General features: G+C 30.7%; 2 protein-coding genes across 2 annotated transcripts; both read right to left on the bottom strand.

Annotated features, from left to right (window-relative positions):
- Positions 1-13,347: 13,347 nt before the first annotated feature.
- LOC125806829 (tubulin beta-5 chain) lies at positions 13,348-16,371 on the bottom strand. Its single transcript, XM_049486579.1, has 4 exons — positions 16,231-16,371; positions 14,865-15,263; positions 14,484-14,753; positions 13,348-14,266 (listed from the first exon to the last, which is right to left on the bottom strand). Exons 2-4 carry the CDS (start codon positions 15,256-15,258, stop codon positions 13,587-13,589), a joined length of 1,344 nt encoding a protein of 447 aa, XP_049342536.1. The 5' UTR covers positions 15,259-15,263; positions 16,231-16,371; the 3' UTR covers positions 13,348-13,586.
- A 3,754-nt stretch (positions 16,372-20,125) lies between these two features.
- Positions 20,126-21,032, bottom strand: LOC125806837 (transcription factor MYBC1-like). The gene has a single exon (XM_049486587.1). It carries the CDS (start codon positions 20,924-20,926, stop codon positions 20,126-20,128), a length of 801 nt encoding a protein of 266 aa, XP_049342544.1. The 5' UTR covers positions 20,927-21,032.
- Positions 21,033-21,497: the final 465 nt, after the last annotated feature.

The raw sequence follows: 21,497 nt of genomic DNA on the forward strand, positions 1-21,497 counted from the left end.
CTTGACTGTTTAGATTTTTTAATTGCGGAACGAATAATATGACATTTCTTTTCTTTAATATGTTATCTTGACTCGTGTTAAGTTTTTTTCTTTTAAGATGTTACTAAAATTTAAATGAAAAAAATCTCAAAAATATCCTCATAATAAGTGAAATTGAACAAATTCGTCCTCCGTTAATATCTTAATTTATATGTACCTTTACTGTCAAATATTTGATTTAAATGTGTCTTTATTTTAAATTGTTTCCCCACTTAACCTAATTAGTGTATTAGTTAGTCAATTATCGCCGAATTTCAACACATGTCATAATCCTAAGAGATTTGAACTTACCTATGCCTTTATGGATGATATATTTAATCTCACGCGCATACTTTAAAGACATTTTAGCACATTAAAATTTGTAACCTTCGTTTACGAGCTTTCTTATTTTTTTTATTTTTTACTTTTTTACTTTAATTGGAAAAGGTAATTTTTTTTATTTATCTAGAGTGTTCTCTCTTACATTTTCTCCAATTTGTCTTTGTCTGTTTTAAAAATAGCAAGTGAGCTAAAAAATTCAATTCTCTTGTTTTAGTCTTCCTTTGTTATATTACATTTTCTAATGTTATTTCCTTCTTCTTTTTTAATATATAAATCATAATATATTATATAAAAATTTATATTTTAATGAGCAAGTTATTATTATGTGATATTATTATTCAATTAGGACTTCTTCATTCTTTGGTTAACTTTGAATTAGAAAAAGAGTTCAAATAATAAAATTATTATCCTTAAATTCAATAGTAAATGAAAAGGGTTTTAAAATAAAGTGTAGTGTGAATTGAAAAATAAAATCTTAATTGCACATGTTCGTGTCTTGACTGTAGAAATTTTCAGACACTAATAAACATGCAAATTACTTCTTTTTATATTGTATTTTATAAGTAAAAAGTGCCGTATAATTTTTTCTAGTTGTTGAAGTTGTTGAAGTTCGGTAATTTCTATTGCTAGTATTGTATAATAAATTTTTGTTCTATTTTGAGAGAAATTAAATTAATCCATAATATTAAATAATTATGAAAGAATCAAATTTCTTTAAAAAAAACATAATTTTCTGTTGACTCAAAATAAAACAAAACAAAAACTCTATTTTCATTTACGTTTCCAATGCATTTTTCAAACAAAGGAATAACGTTTACATCATGCCTATGTTGCTTGTTTTATTCACATCCCGTTTCCTATTGTTATGTTGGATTTTCTTACCTTACGTGTTTTTTTAAAATGTACTATCATAATATTATTTAACAAAATTATTGCTATCTGATACCTATAATTCAATTAGAATTTCTTTAATCTTCTATTATCTCAAACTATTGAAGAAACTTGATTGCGTAGTTCGTTTAATTGCGGGGTAAATAATATGACATCTTATTTCTCTAATGTGTTATCTTGACTTGTGTTAGATTTTTTCTTTTTAAGACGTTACTAAAATTTAAACGGGAAAAGTTCAAAAATATCCTCCTGATAAGTGAAATTGAGAAGATTTATCTGTCTGCCGTTTATATATGTCCTAACTGTTAAATACTTAACCTAAATATGTCTTTAGTTTAAATGGTTCCCTCACTTAACCTAATAGTTAGTCAATTATCACCGAAGATCTAGACTTACCCCTGCCTTTATGGATGACATATTTAGTTTCATGCGCATATTTTAAGGACATTTTTATAGCACCATTAAAATTCATAATTTTTTTTAATTTATTAATGGGTTTATCTTGTTGGTTCATGACAATGTAATGATGATTTTCTTCCTCAAATTATTCTTTTCTTTTTGTAAATATTAAATACGATTAAACTAAGCATAAGTGTTGAAAAATCTAAATCATTTGTCGAAAGAAAAATTCAAACTTTTAGATCCTCTTAATTTTCCTTTTTACTTTTAGATCTAAACTATAATATTTCTCTCAATTATGATCAAAGCATATTCTTATGCATACCAAACACACCCTACTTTTGTTATAGGATGGATTGATTAACGCACCATCAATCGATGGGGTGTAGTGGATAAAATGTTTCTCATTTAATCAGATATCTCGAGTTCGAGTTTTGAGTATGAAAAAATCTTTGCTAGGCAATGCTACGTACCCCTTTCCCCACTTTAATGAAGCCTTACCCAACATAAATCTAAAATAGTCTAGCTCCAATATTACGAATATTATATTAAACATCTCATTTGAAATAACCAAGAAAAGATAAACACATGTTATAATTATGACCACTTAATGTGATCACTATTAAGGAAAATTTGGACACACCCAAATTACTTCATGAATATACATTAGACAATAATTGCAGAAGATATTATCATGTTATAGTTTTAATTGCACCTATCCTACTTTAATATTAGATAAAACCATTCTCATCTTATTTTTATAATAATATTTTTTTTAAAGTGTAAATAAATTTATAAAGATTTTTTAAAAAAAATTAAAGAGGTAAATTGATAAAATTATTCTTGTTATTTACGATTTCTTAAGAAGTGTGTAAAAGAAAAAGTGGATAACTAATATGAAATTGAGGCATATTTTTAAATTAAGATAATAAAATTTGAAAATCTTTTTTATTTTTCTAAAGTCAGACAAATAAATTAAAATAAAAAAATATTTTTTTAATGATAGTGAAATGAGATCAAACGATAGACCCAAGATCCTTAACTTTGTTACGTGTGAATTGAACATATGCCCAAAACAGTGGCAAATAGTTGTTGCCAATAAATAACTCATGAAGTCAACTTATATTAATTAGGACATGTTAGTGATAAAGAAATTATAAATTATAATACTATAGTCCACGCGTTTCGAATAATAATGATAACTTTATGGTCACTATTTTTCACTTTTTTTTTTAATTTTCTTTTTTAATATAAGTTTCTACAAACTATGTGAAGAGTAAAAAAAAAAACAAAGGTAACAAATAATTTCAAATTGAATTTATAGGGAAAGAGGCGAGTGAGATAATAGCTAGAGAGGCGATCAAAAGATGGAGAGATGCGAGCGAGATTGAGGGAGGTGAGTGAGAGAGTGTATATTCCAGATACATGTGAATCACATGTATCTAGGATACCAGATATATTCTAAAATATAAGATATATATGGAGAGAGGTAATCAAGAGAATTAGTGTATCTCATATATATGTGAATTCACTTGAATACAGTGTATTTGGACAAATTACGCCTAATTTGACCCCATGTATTCGAGATACATGTATCTGAACGCGTCAGATATGGATATCTGACAATCGAAATCTGACATGAATGGTAATTTCAAAAATTCATGAGAAAACACGTAATTATGTCCTAAACTAGTGGAATTTGTGTTGTTTGCTTTGAAAATCATTTTCACTAAAAAAAAAAATCGAAAATGATTTTCTTAGTGAAACTAGAAAAAATAAAACAAAAAATTACGAGTAACATTCCATGTTAATTGTGTCCTCTGATCCCCACCTTTTAACTTTCAACCTCCCTCATCTTCACTCTAGCCTCCTCGTAGTCCCATCCTACCGCTCCCACGTCTCCCATAATATTTATCTAAATTATATATCAATACGTTTAAATAATATTTTTATTTACATTTGAAAATTTTTGCCTAGCAAAGATGCGGCCATAATATTCCCTAAGAAAGAAAATTAAAATAACAATTACTTGAAGTAATGAAACTAATTAACTAACTTTATCTTTCTATTAAAGGACTCAATATTATCTCAAAAAGAATAACACCTTTAAATTATATTTAATTAAAGGAAAACTTGTACCTTATGGTTTGTATAGCACACATTAACTTGCCAATTGCCATCTACTTAACTTATTAAGTAATACACGCAATTTTTTTTGATAAGTTATTTAACAAACTCATATCCTAATATTATATTGCAATATCTATTTATGAAGGTGACACAATTTTATTTTCAGAGACTCAAATTCAAAAAGTTTAGTCAAAAATAAAAAAATATCGCAATCAAGAATTATTTACTGTTGGATTTAACTTGATATGAATAAAAAATAGAGAGAAATGAAATTTTGAACGAAATGTTATCTTTTTCAAGAGAATTTTATCTCATATTACTTAACGAAAAAGAGTTTTATTACTTATATATATTGATAGAAACACGTCTTCTAGCTCTTAAAAAATTGAGAAGAAGACAAACGTCCACAATCGTTGCTCACTCAAAAAACAATAAAAATAATTAAATTTCTTAAGAACGCCAGTAAATTTTGTATTTTTGAAATCAAAATATTAACACTCACAGAATATTAAAAGTGATATTTTTCTTTTAAAGTAAATCTTAAAAAGCACATAAATTATAAAGTATAGAGAGTAATTATTTTCACGTGCTAACAAATGGCCCTAGTGACAATAATTTGAGCCAGTGAGCAAATATCACGTTTTTTTTTATAAAAATAAATATCATTACTGAAGTGACTCCCTTCCAATCAATTTATTTGCGTTAATATTATTATTTATTATTCATTTTAAAAAATATCTTTTCAATTTTTGGTAATTTTTTAATTTCTAATTTTCACGTGACACGTTTAAGATTAGAAGATTAAAATAGTATATTGATATTATATTTATCACTAGTTAGAGAACACAAAATTCAATTTTTTTTATTATTTTCATGAATTTAAAATCAAATCGAATCAAATAAACTAACTAAAACGATGGGAGTAGGTGGCTGAGATCCGAACATCCTCGACAAAAAATAATATTGATATTTTTTGTTTTGTGTTTATTGAATTTCTTAAAACAACCAGAGGTTAACTCATTAGTTTAGACTTTAGAGCGTTCAAAATTCACCTCAACATTACAAGTTCCAATTACAGACTCTATATTTTTCGAACCCTTTTAATGAAAACTCTGCATCCTTCATTGCAAGTTGTGTCTCACTTATTTAGCTAAAGGCGCACAAACGTATACTTTTTGTCACGACCCAAAAATGGATGTGATGGCACTCGTCGTATCCCACCAAGACAAGTCAACTTAATTCAATCCCCAAAACCTGGTTGTCACGTGCACAAGTCTCTAATGTAACTACTAGAATTGAAATAAAATACGCAAGTCTCAAATGATGTTGTCTTTCAAGTAAAAACAAAATCATAAACAGGAGTAAGGAGGCTCGCTGAGATGACAAATAGCTACCTCTCAGATCTCCACAGAAAGCCTCGGAAACGAAGAGAATGGAAGGTATCACGAAGATCCGGGCTCGTAACCTACAAAAGATTGTAGAAGCAAGGGGTGAGTACCAAACCACACGGTACTCAACAAGCAAACCTCTAAACACAAGCTAAGGGTACAGAATACGGGTACTCCTTACACCCCATCCTAACCTCCATAACTACAACCTGCATAAAACCAACCCAACCTAACAATTCACAGTTTACAAAGCATACAGCTCAACAACAGCACTCTAACAGATCATATATTCTCAATAACAAATTTCACAGAAAGGCACTCACAAGATCAGCAACACACAAGATCAAGTTCATCAATAATAAAAAGGTGCAATGCAATGAAATGCAATGTCAAGTATAGTGATGCATGTCTGACCTAATGATACACACCCGCTGTCTCTCAGTCCGGGACCCATGGGGGACATATCTGTCCATGCATCCATCGCGGCGCGCGATACGTCCCTCGAAATATAATATCAGTCGCGGCGCGCGACACGTCCCTCGAAATATAGTATCCATCGCGGCGCGCGATACGTCCCTCGAAATGGTACATCCTCCTTAATTTCTTATTCTTTCTTAATGCACATAACACTTGTCACAACCACGTCTCAGAACAATGCAAATGACATGTTCACACAAATAATAAGGAGATGACCATTTTCATAACATTGCACAAATCACAACTTCAACGATGATGCAACAAGTCTTTCAAACAATTCTCAACACATTACACAAACAATTGATCACATTACTCCCAAACATACACCACAAGGAAATACACGAATTCCATACGCTTAACAAGGGTTTAGAAATCCACTTGCCTCAAATAATCGAACAATCACTCTGGAACTTGAGCCTTCCCTTTTCGTTGAGCTTCCAAATCAATGCAATCTATTCAAGTACATAGTCACAATAAGATTCCGAAACTAACAACACTCATGTCACTATAGGTTTAGCCTAAACCCAAAAGTTTACCCAAATTTATAATTAAGTTCTCAAGTCTTGATGCCCATTAACTTGTCAATTCTTCCAATTCCTTCAATTATCGTAAATCTAATGACATTCACAAAAATACGATATACCTAATGTTTAATGACCTATTTTAATATATCAAAATTAAATATACAATGTGATAATAACATAAGAATTACCAATTTTCGGAACCACTGGTTATGAAACCAGTGGTGGGAATCGACAAAATAAAGACATTAATATGTCACCTGCAGGTTCCTAAATTTATAATATGTAATCTTAACTTTATCCTCACAATTTTCAAAACCCACCAAGTGTACAACAATGACATTATTCTTTCCCCAAGAAATCAATTAGGCCTTAACATATATAGAGTAATAATCTAACTCATTTAGTGAGAATTCAACTTACTACTTGAAACTGGAGATGGCATGTATGAAAAATAATTTTATATATATACTCCTAACAGTTCAACTCCCTTCATCCCCATAAATTGACAACAAACGAAAAGAAATATAATAATAATAACAATAATATTAACACTGTTTCTTATCTACAAACTTATGAAGCAAATCCTCCTTTTCCTACCTAATATTTTATTATTTCCACACATATACATATGTAGAAATTAATGAAGAGCATGCAGAGCACTTGATGCAGTACCTGAGGCAGATCGAACTCACGATGCCGAAACCCTACGCCCTTTTCTTCTTTTCCTTTTTCAGTTATGACTCAAATATTAAACCCCAAATAATTTAATTCATTTTAACCCATGGTCAAGTGGTATAGAGTCTTTAATAAATGACCACTTTAACCCACTAACTATCGATTAATTAACTTAAGTTAAACGAATAGTTCAAAATTTCCAAATCAACTTCACCGACTAATCAAAAATTACTCGAGTCAACTATTGAGAGGGGTAAAAACGGTAATTTTATGTAAATTTCTAAAAATGACAATCCGGGTCATTACACTTTTTAAGAATAGTTTTAGAACATACAAATTTTTTTCTTATTTTTTTAATTTTATGACAAGTTAAATTAAATCACGTAAATTGAGACGGAACGAGTATGGTTGTACAACACCTTAAATATTGATGGGATGACTCATCTGATCCTATCTCAAACTTTGCCTCTTTATTAAATAATACACTGCCACGTGTAATCAACGCTTTCTCTATTCGCTACACGTTTATTATATGGTTGGGTTTATTTTGTCTTTTTTTATTCTAATAAACTTTTCTTCAATGATAACGTATAGTATTTTTTCTCCTTATAGATATTAAATTACATAAATTGACACATAATATGATATAATATATTTTTTTGTTTACTTTTATTCGTACACTTAAGATTTTGTTTGTTTTTGAAAAACGAGTACTTTATTAAATATTTATATTGAGTAAGGTCAATTACTATGTATAGGATTCGAAATAAGTTATTAGTGTAAAAGATAAAATATATGTAGAAATCTTTAAATATGAGAATTTGTATATCTTGATAGGAAAGAAGTTATTAAAATATAGCACAAAATCGTCTTTTCTTGCTGTTATTGGATCGACTGGTTATAAAAGTAAACCTAATGGGAAGTTTGTATGTAATGTGATTATTATTTTTTTATTTGGTGTTGGATATTTTTGTTGGAGTTTGACTATTTTGGATGCACCACATAGGGTTTCATCCAGGAAAACGCTCTATTAAGGATTTTTTTCATACTCAAACATTGAATTCGAGACTTTTGATCAAGTCTCATGTATTCATCGGATTACCAAACCAGAGGGGACAAGTCAAGAAGGACTACATACTGCTGGACCGGTGAAAACATTTGCTGCAGTGGGCTTGAATCTCCTTAAAGAGAGCGAAATATCCACGCCTCAGCCTGAATAGATTTATTTTCTTCATATTTATTTTCAATTGTAATCTTGTATTTTTGTTATCTTGTAAGTTTTCACTAATACCTTGTTTGGAGGGTGTTACGTTTAAATACAATATTTATTTTGATTGTTACTTAAATTATATTATATCGCATTATTTAAGCTCATCATTAGATAACGTCGAGAAGATTCATTTTATATAATGATCGATTTGGTAGGATCACGCCGTTATCTTGATATTTTCTTCTCATTTTGTCTTTATTTATATCATTTATTAGTTTATTTCATCTTTTACCCTATTTTTTCATAATAATTCTACCCAAAACCCTACTTTTCTCGTAGGTTTATCATTCAAATTATGGATGTTTGACATTATGTAACGACGGAGAATGATATAATCTATCCAAATAATGCATTTATTAAAATAATACAATACAATATAATACACTATAAAACACAATATTTATGAAAAATCTACAAAGTCACCATAAAACTATTTTTTTATATGGTCTTTTATGTGTAATCCCTGTCCCACATAATTTAATAACAAATCAAAATAATAGATTCATTTAGATGGCAAATCATTTGGAAATTAAGATTTTATTTTAATTTAATATTTAATGGAATTGACATTTGAAATCCAAATAGATTGTATATATCCTGTAAATTCAAAGAATCAAATGTGATTTTCTTTTTTCAAAATTGTATATTCAATGATTCATTAATATAATGCTAACAAACTAAATTTGATTCAATGAATAGAAAACAAAAGTAGTTTATTGAGTAAATTTTCATCTATTTTGTATTTGTACGTAGCATTTGACGTCATGGCTGAGCGTTATAAATAAATCAATGAAAAAATTAATTATAACAATATTATTATAATTACAATTTATCTCAAATTATTAGATGCACACATCACACATGTATAAACGAAGACAAATCAACATGCTTATTTTCTAACAAACGAAGAACATAAATATAAGAAAAAATGTAATAATTTATTTTAATTAAAAAAGATACTTCACATCCTGCCAAACACAAATAAATTAAAACGGAGAAATTAACTAATTTCCAAAATCAAAATATTGTGCTTTTCGAAGAACTAATTTAAAACTTTGAACATGTTTTTTCTATTTGTCTATTCGAGATGAGAAGATACATGCATGTTATATATTTTATAATAATTATCCAAATTAAATAACTTTGTTTTTTTGCACAACCACATATTTGTTTTATTCGGATTTATTACCTCACATAAATTTACAAAAATACAATAACCCAACAAAAAGTTACAATTTCATGATTGAGATTTCTTCAATTTTTTAACTAGACAATTCAGATTCAAAATTTAAAAACAAAAAAAATTATTTTAGGAATAATCCTTCAATGCACGAATTTAAATTTAGTCAATTTGCAATATGAACAGAGGCGAATGCATGTTTTTTTTGGGTTATTGCATTGCTCACAAGCAATATCATATCGAGAGAAAAAAACCATGCATCACTTAATTAAAAATAATCTGAACCTCATGAAAAAAAAACCAATTGAAGTTCAACGAACTTTGGTAATAATTATAAACGACTGAAGTTGTTTGTTTCCAAATTATTTGAAATTAGGTTTTAAGACAATCCAAACTTTAGACGCGTATTCGTGTATCTAAAGTTAATTTTAAATTAACTAATTAAGTGTAAATAAATGAATCTTGATCTAATTTAATCCTAAAAGTTATCTCAAGGAGTGAGATTTTTTCAAGATATATAAAATGATCACTCATTCCGTAAATCCTCACGTCTACGATTGAAATCTACAACTTTTTAACATAATGTCCCAACATCAGGTGATAAAATTTGAAATAGATCCTATTCTAATATATATCAGGTAAGAGAATGTATCTTGAACCTAACGATTAATTTCTAAATCTAACTTTCATTTATTTTATTATTATATTATAAGTTCTGATTAGAGTGTACTTCTGTAAGTCCATGAAATGTTCATGTACATAAAAAAAAAAAAAATCAATGGTCATAATAATATATTTTTTCATAGAAAAAGCTAAAATATTTTGTCAACCTAATGGAAATTATATTTATTTGGTAAAGGAAAGTCTAAGTTTAGTCATGAATTTTTTTTTGAAGTCTAGTCAAAGGTAGCTTCAATTATTTGTATGAGGAATATGGTCAACAGTGGAAGGCTTTTAAAAAAAATGTATAAATATAATTATTTATTTGGGTGATTAATTTAATGCTTTCAAATCTTAACTCACATTATTCACAAGAAAAATTCAAATAAATTGAAAATAAACTTGTTATTAGTCAACTACTCCACTTGTTTTTTAGGAAAATTAAATATTATAATGCCAAATTAGTAATTAATATTAGCTGGTATTTGACCAAATACACTTCTACTTTTTCCCCAAAGAGTGGTTTTCTTATAAACTTCCATTCATAATTAATGAATTTAGTTATTTTTAAAAAGTGAAATACGTGTTTTAATTAATTTGATACTAATAATAAATATCTAGTATAATCTCATAAGATAAGATAAAGTATATGTAGACTTTAACCCTATTTTATGGAGTAGAGAAGTTATTTCTGCTCACATACTCAAAAGAAATATCTCCGATGTAATTTAAACATATTTCTCTAAATTCTAAAATGCATAAAAAAGTAATTAATAAGTTTTTTCTACACTTGACAAGTATAGTTCAATCAAAGACCAGTAGATTTGACTCTACATGGCATTTTCATCTATATTTACTCAATTGATGTACTATTTGAAGTAATTTTCTTCTAATTTTTTGAAATTTATAAAAATAATAATCTTATTTATCTTTTTACGGAAATAAATAAGAGATTATTATACATTAAAAAAAAACTATAATAGAGACGTGTCTACTTTATTCAAATTACATTGTGACTGAAAACTAAAGCAAATATTAACTTTGTTGGAAAAAATGACATAATACATAAACGTGTTCTTTAAGTTGGCTTCCGCTAACATTTATGCCCATTAATTTTGAATGTACACAATTAGACACTTAGCTTGTTTAAAGTTAAATAAATAGATACATGCATCCTACATGATAATTCACATCTTTTAAGTGAAAAAAGACTAGAAAGAAATAGGTGTTAGAAGAAAGGGGAACTTTTGCAAATAGTCATTATAATAAACTTAATTATGCTCCATAATTATAGTTTGCATATTTACAGGTTGTAGCTACAATTTAAGTTGCCTCGTTTCTATAATTCACGGATTTGTATAATTCGCGGGTACATTTGTATAATTCAGTTATTTTGTAAAAACTCGAAATAATTTTTTTTATATAATTACAAACATCAGAAGTGTAAACAATTATACAAATTATATCATACAAATTCCAAATTATACAAAAGTTATATAAATTATATTGTACAAATTCTGAATTATACAAACGTGCGAATTATACAAAACTAAAAAGCTGAGCCGCGTAACTATAAATAATATTAGGTCGCGAATTGTAACTAAGACAAACTATAACTATGTTAACTAATTAACCAGTATATGTTTGCTTATATGCGTAACTTTCCCTAGAAATATGAAGTTGTAGTTGTTGGGCTAAAAGCATGCGAATTTGGATTTGGGCTTAGATTTTAGAATACTAAAGCCTGACCCATTGATTATCAAATTGATCCATATTCAGCCCAATGGACTTTTGAATTCACTTAAAGAACACGAGTCCACATAATTTGCTCCTAACCTAATGAGATTTACGTTTGTTTACTCTTTTGTTATCGGTATTTATATTCATATTTCAAATATAACATAGAGAAAATTCTGTATGGGTTGAAAGAGAAGAGAGGGAAGAATAGGTTGGGAACTTGCAATAAATATATTTTGTACGGGTTAAATTAATTAGATAGACATAAGTCGGGTTTAAAGACATAATTAAGAGAAATTAGGTAAATTTATTCAATTTGGGGTAATTCATTCAACTAGAGAACATATTCATCAAGTTTCATAGTGGCTAGAGTATTATTTTTAATTAGATAGTATAACAAAGACATGAAAGTATAGAAATATATATATTTTGACCCTTTCTCTTTAATTAATTGACACTACGTATATAAATTTCATTTTGCTTGAGACGAAAACATTCATGATAGAGACAATTTTTAAAATTTTTTATTTTTGCCGACAGAAAGAGACAGTTGGGAGCAACAACGTCTTCATCCACCAACTAATCATATCAAATAAAATAATAATGCAGTGCTAACTAAGTTTACTACTTGATTTTTTTTTTTTTAAGTCGCTATCGTTTGGACACGTCTTGGGTAAATTCCTTCAAATGTAATAGCTGGCAAACTACATAAAAGATGTAAAGTGACTGAGAAAGTTATTGGTGAGGAAAATCTATCTCAAGTCTCTCATGTGGGAGACATGTCATTGACCTTAGTGATACATTTTAAACTTGTACGAGTTTAAGCCTAAATCAGACAATATCACTATTGATATCATATTTTCAAAAAAGTGTTGATCTTGCACAAATTAGACAATATCACTAATCGGATAAACCGTTACCATCACTAGCATTCTTAAAAATTACCGAAATTACTTTGAAGCCCCCAACCACTCTCCCAATGTTTCCTTACTTTTTGGTTCACTTAAAACTAAATATTATTTGTCCCAACTATGTCTCCTGCTGAACCTAACTTTTATTCAGGTACACATTTTGTTTAATCATTCAAAAATGATGACTAAAGGCAAAAAAGTCATAGAAAGTTAGTAAAACAACTAAACTTTGAATCTTATTGGTTATTACTATTTGAAATTACCCATTGCTTCTAAACCCATGCCAGTTCAAGTCACTCCCTTCATCCCAAAGAAACAAAAAGTTTTCTATAACGGTGATATTTGTGCCAGCTTGCATGCATCTTGAGCATTCTACTAGATATCAGTTACTTTCCACCAATATCTTTGTCCTACAGGGTTAAGCCACACTATGACACCAACAAACAAATAATTTGACTATAAGGAGGAAAATGGCCGGGGTTTATTAGTCTATATGACAATGACAAGTTGACAGCCAACGTGCACAAAAGCATGGTGGGAACTGGGAAGTAGGAACAGCACAATGTGGATCTTCAAGAAGAGTGAAGGCTGCTAACTGCACATGGAACGTTATCATCAGGCACATGGTGCAGCAAAACCATGTTGGTGCCTCACATGGCAAGGGGACTGATACAACAACTGACCCCCAATAATGCAACTTTAACCAATACCCAGTACTACAACAACAATAAATAAACATAACACATTTCCTCGACAAGCCATTCTTTACTTCTTGAGAAATTCTAAATCGAAAACGACAAAAGATGAACAAATATTTAAGCAGAAACAGGTAACAGTATTACAACTACAAAGTACAAACCCACGCTCGTCACTCTCTCCAGCAAAGTGTAAACAAATATGGAACACATACAAGAAAAAGAAATGCTCAAAACCCAGGGAGATCAGAAACATATTACACAACATATAATAAAATGTACTGTTTCTTCAGTTCTCTTCCTGCACCTCGTACTCCTCATCCTCATATTCACCTTCTTCATCAGCAGTAGCATCTTGATATTGCTGATACTCGGACACGAGATCGTTCATGTTGCTTTCAGCTTCAGTGAACTCCATTTCGTCCATTCCTTCCCCTGTGTACCAATGCAAGAAAGCCTTTCTCCTGAACATAGCGGTAAACTGCTCGCTCACCCTCCTAAACATTTCCTGAATGGAAGTGGAGTTTCCAATGAAGGTGGATGCCATTGAGAGACCTCTGGGTGGGATGTCACAGACACTGGATTTCACATTGTTTGGAATCCATTCAACAAAGTAGGAAGAGTTCTTGTTCTGAACATTAATCATCTGTTCATCAACTTCCTTGGTGCTCATTTTACCCCTGAACATGGCTGAGGCAGTAAGGTAACGACCATGACGTGGATCAGCAGCACACATCATGTTTTTGGCATCCCACATTTGCTGGGTCAGCTCTGGGACTGTAAGTGCGCGGTATTGCTGTGAACCACGAGAAGTGAGCGGAGCAAATCCAACCATGAAGAAGTGCAAACGAGGGAAGGGGATCAGGTTAACAGCAAGCTTCCTAAGATCAGAGTTCAATTGACCCGGGAACCTGAGGCAGCAAGTGACCCCACTCATCGTAGCGGAAATCAAGTGGTTCAAATCACCAACTGCAACATGATAAAGCATTTAGCAAGTGTAATAAAAGATGAGAAGAAAACCTATCACAATTCTAGAGAAGCCACTTTATAACCAAATACTTATTTATGAAGGTTGCATTTTCACCAGTTCAAAAAAGGGTGAAAGCGAAAGTTAAAATCTATACATTGATAATCAAAGCACATAGACAAAAAGTAAAAATTATCAATTTGGATAACGTATACTCACAGCTGGGTGTGGTAAGCTTGAGAGTCCTGAAACAAATGTCATATAGAGCTTCATTGTCAAGCACCATACACTCATCAGCATTTTCAACAAGCTGATGCACTGAAAGGGTAGCATTATATGGCTCAACCACTGTATCTGAAACCTTTGGTGATGGGAACACAGAGAACGTGAGCATCATGCGATCAGGGTATTCCTCCCTGATTTTGGAGATCAGTAAAGTTCCCATTCCAGAACCTGTTCCTCCTCCAAGTGAATGGCACACTTGAAAACCTGCAAAAAGTAGAAAAATGTATCAATAACACCACAATAGTGATCAAATTAAGCACAGTTGTATTACCGACTAAGGATTCTAAGAAATACTACTCAAATCCATGAATATACCTTGGAGACAGTCACAATTCTCAGCCTCCTTCCTGACAACATCAAGAACAGAATCAATAAGCTCTGCACCCTCAGTGTAATGACCCTTAGCCCAATTGTTTCCAGCACCAGACTGGCCGAAAACAAAGTTATCAGGCCTAAATATCTGGCCATAAGGACCAGTTCTCACACTGTCCATCGTGCCAGGCTCGAGATCCATGAGCACTGCACGGGGAACAAACCTCCCACATGAAGCTTCATTGTAATACACATTGACACGTTCCAATTGCAAATCTGATGTTCCAACATAGCGTCCAGAAGGATCAATTCCATGTTCATCACATACAACTTCCCAGAACTTTGATCCAATCTGGTTTCCACATTGTCCACCTTGGATGTGAAGGATTTCTCTCATCTTTTCTGTAATAAACAAGATGTTCTAAGTTCTTCTCTTAAATTAAAAACCACTACAGAAATTATAAAATTCATGATTCAGAATCAAATATATCTTATTCTCACTAAACTAAATTGATCACTACGACATTCACCTATCGAATCATTACTTCCAGTGGATAAACCTTAGTCCTTGAAGCAATTTGCGCGTTTAAATAGCATCAATATCATTACGAAATACTGATCCAATTCTATTACATCAAGCACATTATTAACACAAATAACTATACAATCACATTTTCCACAGATCTCAACAAATAAACTACTCACAGTACATTCTACACAAAAATACAGCAACTCTACAACATGTGATCTAACAAACAGTAATTCTCAGATCTCAAAATTAGCAAAACACAGAAAGTTCACTCGATCAAAACATTGAAAATGAGGCAATGAGCTAAAAAAAAACACAACATCAATCTAAAACTATCATTTGCAGTAGATTTTTAACAAAACAAGGAAAATGAGGCAAAAATATTTCAAGTAGCAGAAAATCATTAATCACAGTAAAAATCATCAAAAATCACAAATGCAATGAGCTAAAAAACATAAAAAACTCATTGATCTAAAATATTCAAGTAGAAAATATTGCAGAAACAGATCAAACTAAATAAAATGAACCAAAATATCACAATATGACATTATAGATCTAAAAATATCATCATACGTGGAGGATTTTCACATAGTAGACAAGGAAAATGAGGCAATCAATCATTTTACGATAGCAGAAAATCATTATACAACTCATCAAAAATTACAATATGACATTACAGATCTAAAAATACAGTCCTACACGGAAGATTTTCACAAAATATACAATGAAACTGAAAAAAAATAATCACTCTACTATAGCAAAAAATCATCGATCACAGTAAAAATCATCAAATGCAATTCAAAAAACAATAGATCTGCGAACAGTAAACATAAAACATACCTTCTGAATCGGAGAGAAAAGACTGAAGAGATCTGAAAATTGATGAACAGTGAAGTAGAACTACTCACTCGATCGAGAGAGTAGTAGAAAGAGTGAGAAGAGTAGGGGTAAGGGAAATGAAGCTCACGAGAGAATTTTATATGAGCAAGAGGGAAAGATCAACGGCTGTAATTTATTCCCTCCTTTTACATCTGACCCCTATAATGAAAAATGAACGGTCAAGATGAGATCTAAAATGGTGAGATTTGATTTTATAGGTAAAATATATATTAGTTGAGAGATATTTTAGTGACGATTATGTCCTTTGTAATGTGAAATTACTAGAACGTCTTCCCACAATCGTTTTATTGTATTAGCGAACAAATTATTCCGAGGTTAGTTATTTCTATATTGTTGGGGTTATCCCGAGGTTAATATGGGATAAATAACTCGCGGCTTTATCCTAACTAAATATGCGATAAATTTATCTTAAACTTAATCTCAAAAATAACCTCGTACCAAATAAGCGCTTGTTACTTTTCAAATTTGCTCCAACCATGTTGGTTTTTTCTGATGTTCACACCGTTTGATTAATTTTCAATATAAAAAAAATTATGTAAGAGCCACCATCTTTCTACCACTAAAAAAGCATTTATTAAAATTTAAATATGAGGTGTCGAATTGAAATATTTTATTATTATGAAATATTGCGTTTAATTTTCATACCATTCCACTCTAACTAATATAATAAAATAGATTTGAATTTTTGCAAATGAATAATGGGTTTCTTCTATTCTAGCTTGAAAGGCAAGTAAACTATACACTCATAAGTCATAACTACTCTCTTCAACTTAGATTATATAATTATGACTATGAGATTTGGAGGCAAAGTTAAATTTCTAGCTATGATTTTGATAGAATTGGATAGATTAAGTTAGTATTTTTTAAAATATCGAAATTTTATTAGACTTAAAATAGATTCTTACAAGGTAGGTTCAATTCATGTTCTTAAAATTTATGGTTCGTTAGAGTTTCTTGGAGGTTGCTCCACTTTAAACTTTAGTTCATGAAAAATAACTTAAATATTTCATAAATTCTTGAATATTCACAAAGAGATCAAGATTTGTAAAATATTATCTTTCTCAAAATCGAAGAGATCACTGGAATGTTCTTATGAGATCAAGATCAATACTCAAAGTGATGTCGACGTTCCTAGAAATCAAATATCACAAAAATTCAAATTATCCTACGTTTGAAAAATACGTGTCTTAAATCACAAAAATTCCCATGTGAGATCACTTTTGTTTTCCTCACATGATATGTTTGAAAACAAATCAACTAAAGTATATTTATATTTGTATATAAGGATAAATAGATGGTACTCTCACTTGTTAGATCTCTATTGGTCATACATTCACAAGACAGGGAACATGGTATTAAGCAAAGAGACAAATAAATCCCCTAATTAAGTACACCATATATATAAATGGAGATCACATGAAATAAGATTGTTAGCATGTGATTTGCCTTGGTCCTTGTATCACTCTTATTAGCTCCTATATTTTAGAATTTTTGTATCTTTCAAGTATACATTTTATTTTTTTCAGATTTTATTTTGTGAAACTACGATAAATATCTTATTATTATTGTACATTAAAATAACTTATATTACATTAATTTATATTAATTAAGTAACAAAAAATTAAGATGAAATGTGTATTAATTACTATTATAGGCAAACGATTGTTATGATTAAGTAAATTAAATTATCCCATGAGAATCAATTTCAAAGAATAATAAGCTTCTCAATCATAAATTTTGAAGTTGAACCTTTAAATTTGAAAATTCTGAATTTTGAAGTTGTGTTTTTTGAAATTTGAAATTAAGTTTGGACATGCATTTTACGTTTAAAAACATAATTGAAATTGTGTGGGTGAAAGTAAATTTTCTTCCAAAAACTATAGTTTGGATTAGTTTTAAAAACTTGATTATTTTTTTTCAAAAATAGATTTTCAAAATCTGATCCAAAATCTATGATCAACTGACTTAATACAAATACTATTAATTGAAAGTGATAATTCTTTTGTGTACCAGTAAAAAAAGATGATAAATGTATCTCTCAAACTTGCTTCTAACTCACTTGTACTTAAAAATAATGATTAAGTTGAATGATTGAAAATATTGCTTCACCTAATTAAAGTACAGATTTGAATGTCTCAACCACCATTAAAGTAAAATTTGAAGCAAAATTATTCTTTTAAAGTGTAGTTATATATATATATATATATATAGGTACATTATCGAAATATATATCAATGCCAGATCCAATAATCGCAAGGAAAATTTTAATTGCATGCGAAAAATTAAGTGTTTATAGAATTAAATATACATTTCAAAACTTATTGTTAATCTCAAAACATTTAGTGTGTAAATTTTAGATTGATATTAGAAATAATTTTATGAATTTTAAATTTGATTAAAGAAATAAATTGTCGGGTCAAGGAACTGGGCTGGATATTATAAGCAAATGTTTAAAGAATCCAAGCCCAAGCCCAGCCTATAAGGACGGAAATAAGGCTTGATGGGCCCGGTTAATTTGCCGATAAATTAAAATTTACAAATAATCACTTTTTATTTACTATGTAACTGAAAAAATAGTTATTGTCATGTAGATCGAAAATCCACAAATCAAACTCTAGGATCTAGGATACAGTAATAGAAAAATAGTTATCGTCATATGTAGATTCAAAATTCATAAATGAAATTTCAGGATACTGTCATGAAGTTTTACCTATGGAATTTTGAATCACATAGCAATGTTTATGTCGAGGCTCTGCCTTATTTGAATTTGTGTTGCGTAAGACTCATTAAGAGAGAAACACTTCCTAACAAGTTTTTTTTCATATTCAGAATTCGAACCCAAAACTTCTAATTAAAAATGAAGGAATCCTATCCATCTCACCACGATCCTTATCGGCTCAATATGTCCAACATACCTTAGTCCCAATTGGATAGTTTTTTTAGTGAAAAAGTGATGACTCTAATTGTGATATACAAGTTTGTGCAGAGAAAAAGAAAAGGTTTTGCATACTTTAGACTCAAGCAAAGTGGTGACAGGTTGGCCACTGTGGTATTCAGATCACTAATAATATCTATATGATATAGCTAATAATAAAATTTTAAAAAATGAGCAGTTTGATGTGTTATATAAAAGGTATAGAAAAGGATCGGACCACAGTAATGATTGAGACGATCTTCGAATACATAAAAGTTGATACTTGTACCTGCAATTTTGTGGCAGAAATCAGATACAAGTTCACACAATCGCGTTTTAATTGACAAGTTTCAGAAGTGGAAACTCGTTTCGCTGTTTCTTATACTTGGCAAAAGAAGAAAGGAATAACCAAATTTAAGAAAATGATCAATTCTGGTGTTGAGACATAAACAATGGAGTAACATTATCACCAGAATCATTGTTCTCTCCGGAGATATTGACAACGAAGTGTTTAAGTCTACAACGAGACCATTCAATCATGTGTGCTTCTATATATCAGATTTTGTTACTGCTAACCCTGAGGCTAGTTGATATCTCGGTCATTATTCGTCACTCGTAGCCAACACAAGAGAAACACAGTGCTAACTATAACATAATTACACTTGTAGAAGTTCATCGAAGTGAACAAATTTCAGCATTGACGCTAAGCAACAAATCCTAATTCTTGAAAACACAATGGACTTGAAAGTGAATTCACAGTTTATAAGGGACAAACAGAAACAACACCTATCCAAACAAAAGGTTCTAAATCAAAGACTTAAAGTATTATTCCAAAAATATCCATTAGCAAAATTGACCGAACAAGTTAAAAGTTACAAATTACGAGTGACCATCTAAGAAATCAACTCCTGTGAATATCAATCAATCATCCCCATTTGGAAACAAAGTAAGAACCTTCCTCCCATTAGTAGCTGTAGCTGGCTCCAACACAGAACTACTACTATGCACTGATGTCCCTATTCTCTGAACCGGCTGCTGCGACTGCCGGGGCAAGAATGGAACCTCACACTGCCCGTTGGGCAGTGACCCGAAATGCCTATACTGCTGCTGAAGTTGTGGAGCATGTCCAATAACTGCAGCCACTGGCACAAATGACATGTAATGATCAGAATTTCCCCTCCCTGGATGCAGAAAATGAGCAGGCACGGGTGAACTCGCAAACAGATCATCTGTTGCGGGATCCACCCCTGTCCCGTAAACACTGCCACTATTAGAAAAACCCTGCATACGTTTCAAATAAAGCCTATATTTCTGCAAATGACTAGCAACATTCTCACGAGTTAAGCCATCTACACTCATCAACTGCATTATAGTCTTGGGAACAGCATTCTTGATCCCCAATTGTGCAACTGCATCCACAAACCTTTTATGTAGCTGTGGTGTCCACACAAGCCTAGGCCTTTTTTGGGTGCGAGCAGGTTCATCACCAACCCCCGATGAACCTGCCATGCCACCCAACTCAGCCGAGTTCGACTCGAACTCAGTTGATGAAAGAGTATGAACTAGTGGTGATATTTTGGGATTTGGGGTATTGGGGTTTTGAATATCAAAAGCTATAGCTAGATTAGGAGTAATTAAGGTTTGGGATAAAGGCATTAGTTCCTTTGGAGAAGGCAATTCTTCTTCCCATTTAGCAAACCAATTGGAATCTTCTTCCCTCATTTCCCCTAACAAAATCTTAGGAATTTTGGTACTTCAAGATTGATGGAACAATTGACAATTGAGCTGAAAACTAAGATGAAACTAGAAAAAAATCAGATTTTTATGAGATGGGAATTCAGATTGATGGACCAAGAAAAGAAGTGATAAAAACTTGAAAGATTAGATTTTTCTGAGAAGGGTCAATTTCTGTGTTTCTTGGGAATTCAGATTGATGGACTAATTATCAAAAATGAACTGAAGACCAATGATAGAACAAGATAAAAAGGAGTAAACTTTTTCAAAAAAGATTCTTTTTTTTTTGTTCTAAGATGGGGTTTTTGTCTTTTTTTTTGGTCTCCTCTCTCTATCTCTCCTAGAAAAGCTTTGAAGGAGGAAGACAGATGAGGTGACTTTCCAAATTTGTAATTATGGTGGTTTTGGTTGTATTTGGCTGTGGGGTGGGGGTGTTTGGATCTTGTTTTTTTGCCCTATTCAGCTTTTTATCAGGGTTACTGTTCTTGATTCTTTCTTATGGTTTTTGTGGTATTTTGTGGGTGGGGGTGGGGGGGGGGATTGGGGTGGGTGGGGAGGT

The sequence above is a fragment of the Solanum verrucosum genome, unplaced genomic scaffold (genome assembly GCF_900185275.1).
Source record: "Solanum verrucosum unplaced genomic scaffold, falcon-dt-bn FXZP01000196.1, whole genome shotgun sequence".
In the NCBI taxonomy this organism is placed as follows: domain Eukaryota; kingdom Viridiplantae; phylum Streptophyta; class Magnoliopsida; order Solanales; family Solanaceae; genus Solanum; species Solanum verrucosum.